This window comes from Galeopterus variegatus, unplaced genomic scaffold (assembly GCF_000696425.1).
Source record: "Galeopterus variegatus unplaced genomic scaffold, G_variegatus-3.0.2 Scaffold471, whole genome shotgun sequence".
NCBI lineage: Eukaryota > Metazoa > Chordata > Mammalia > Dermoptera > Cynocephalidae > Galeopterus > Galeopterus variegatus.
The window spans coordinates 587,506-590,490 of NW_007726582.1; the positions used below are offsets into that span (position 1 = coordinate 587,506).

At 42.3% G+C, this 2,985-nt stretch overlaps 1 protein-coding gene across 1 annotated transcript in view; it reads right to left on the reverse strand.

The window, feature by feature from the left end:
* Positions 1-2,985, reverse strand: part of MYOM1 (myomesin 1) — a gene marked incomplete at its 5' end in the record, with an annotated part of 106,301 nt that overhangs the window by 47,134 nt on the left and 56,182 nt on the right. The window contains one exon of the mRNA XM_008569167.1: positions 2,127-2,311. Within this exon, the coding sequence (XP_008567389.1) occupies positions 2,127-2,311 (185 nt within the window). The remainder of the gene's footprint in view (positions 1-2,126; positions 2,312-2,985) is intronic.

Here is a 2,985-nt window from a genome sequence, read left to right on the forward strand (position 1 = left end):
TTTGATATATTTAAATTCCATGTTTAGAAGTAACAGGAAACTGCGGATTTCCAAAAAGGAATAGAAACATTTCCTTGTTGTGATAAAACCAGACCCATCACCAGGTGCCTGACACATCTGCACCTGCCACTTAGGTAACGTGGCTGTGAGTCAGGTTTCTGCAATGCACACAGGAAGTAGATCCACACTCCAGCGTCCAGTCACCAGGGCGGCAGGAGCACTCTTCCACACTCCATCACTACAGGGGCAATGACCACTGACCTCAAGAGCACCACAAACACGTAATCTTTATAATCTATGCACATCTATTTTCTGTTTCTTGGATTTTTTTCCTTCCTTACAACTTCCAAAGAGACTGCATTCCCTTGCCTTCTCCCTCCGTGTCCTCTACCCCTTCCAATTACTCCCATCTCACCATCTTGTCTTTCCAGACTGTAATTACCAATGAAAAAGGAAAATGAGAAAGCATGAACTATGTTTGGTTAAATCCTTTGGTTGAAGGTAATGCATCTTTTTCTAACTCTTTCTAGGAACCTCTAGAAGCTGGAATGAATGTGGGTGCTTCCAGCAGAAACTGACATTCATTCCAGCTTCTAGGTAATTAAAGCCTTATGGAAGTTCACCTCCAGGCTTATGAAGTAAACTCAGCCTGTGTCTCTCTCACTACTAAACTTGCCTTTCTTCCTTTTCTGTTTTTAAATGAGTGGTATTAACTGTTCTTTGGTATGTTTAAACTCTGTGATTCTTTCTAGGTTTTTGGTCTCCTTTGCTTGGCTTCTCACCCTTGTTCTGTTTCACCTGAGTTATGTCTAACCTCAGGCTCTCAGAATTCTGTGCTGTGCCAGACCAAGGATTTGGAAATCTCCTCCCAGCCACATACACCCACCACAACCATCAAAGATCAGGATGTTTCTGACCTTTATTTTACTCTGTCCTTAGGGGGTCTCTTTGAATCTAGAGGCCTCCTGACTCATCTGGATAACCAAATAGCATCCTAATTTCCAGTCCTTCCTTGACCTTTTCTCTCCCTCATGAAGAGATGGGATTTCTTAATTCTTCAATTTTTAAAGGGGGCTGGAGAACTGTTTGGCATATGCTCGGTTGAGTTAATGGCAGGTTGGGTGTGATGCTTCACCTCTCCTGGGGGTTATACTTACACTGTTCATAGTGACTGTAAATGCCTTAACCCCAGAGTGGCTGACAGAGTGTATGGACTTAGTCCATGATGGCAGGTTGAAGGGAGAGATCTTTTAGATCAGTTATACTCTGAACGTCTTCCAAGGCACACCCTATAGGAAGTAGCCTATTCTGCCAACAGATAAGGCTGTGTGAATGCAGTGTGCAACTTTCTGAATGTGGTAAAGTCAAATTTCATTCTCAGTAATAAGCAATAGAATCATATTCCCCCCAGTTTCTGAGGCCTACTGTGGATTCAGGGTCTCCAGGTGCCACTGCTAACAACAGGGGAAGACATTCTTTTGAGATTTCCATTTTGTATAAGTGAGAAATTCAATGGTTACAGCAGAACAGTCTCTGGTAGACAGTTCAGTTAGCACACTCTAGAGGCACCTGGGAGACAATGACACAGATAAGGTGAGAACAAGGTCAAGAGTTGAGTGCACCCATTTCACTTATCTCTGCGAGCTCAGGCACGAGGGAGCAAGTGAAGTGAGACAGGGCATGATTCCAGGGAACTAGCAGTTACAGGCTTCCTCGTGTGAACTCTAGCACCCTCAGAGAAAAACCACCCTCAAAAAGAATTAGAGGTCAGAATGAAAAAGTCACTTTGGAGGATGGTAAGCAGTGATGTTTTAAGAATGGGTAACAAAAATGTAAGGTGGGTGAGCTAAGGCAAGGAGAGAAAGGAGAGAGAAAGGAGCTGGTGGATGTCATTCAAAGCTGGGCTAAGGAATTCAGGTTAAATGTAACCAAACTGTTTCAAGCATCAGAAACTTTCCTCAACCCCAACCACTGCCAAATGGAATCTTACCAGGAGTCCATTATGTGAGCAGACCAAAGCAGAGATAATGTTTTATCTTGCTAACTTTAAAGTTAATATCATTAGTAGAGCATTTTTCCTTTTTAAAGGAAAAAAGCATACTTTAGAATGATGAGCATTCCCTCACCTTCAGGTAGTTGCTTTTAATAGCCGCCTCGTTGAGTCCTCGCCACTGGTCATCTTTGGCTTTTGCCTCCTTCATGTCCACAAAGTAACCAGTGACTGGAGTCCGCCCAGAGTGAAGTGGGGGCTTCCACTGGAGAACCAGGGAATTTTTCCTGACCTCACTATACTTGAGACTGTGCGGTGGTCCTGAGAGAAAGAGAGAGAAACCAATGAATAGAAATCATAGTATAGATGAGAAAAACCAAACATGTATAAATTTAGAACCACATTTAAAGTCTTAAAGCTGAGTCTGATGCTGTAGTTCTTTTTTTAAATCTAGCACTTCCATGAAAACAGATATTTTGTGGCCATTTCATGTCAGGTTTCCTCAACTGCTCTACATCACCCTATTGAGTCCCTTCACAGGCTGCAGGTGGCAAGGCCATGTCAAGGAACCTCTCAGGGGCTGGATAAAAACTTCCCTTCAGGCTGTCCTCAGGCCTGCGCTAGGCACTTTTTATTGGAACAGTTTAATTTAGTTGTAGATTCAGTTTCAGATTATTTTCGAGTGGTATTCTAAAAATTCCCCTCAACCTCCAATAGTATGAAGAAAGCAAGTCTATTTGATGGCATATGAATATAGATAGTAATAGGTCTTTCAAAGGAAGAAGGAATAACTCCCGATGGGAGAGGAATCTTTCCCCTAAAGCATGTATCCCACAAATGGATGAAAACAAACCACAGTTTACAGATTACAAAAAACTGTCACCAAAATAAATACTATTAATCCCAGGGCTGTGAATCTGTGCTGAATACTGCCTGGTTCTTTATATTCATTTACCTCATTCATCCTTAAGACAGTGAACAGAAAGCTCAGAGAA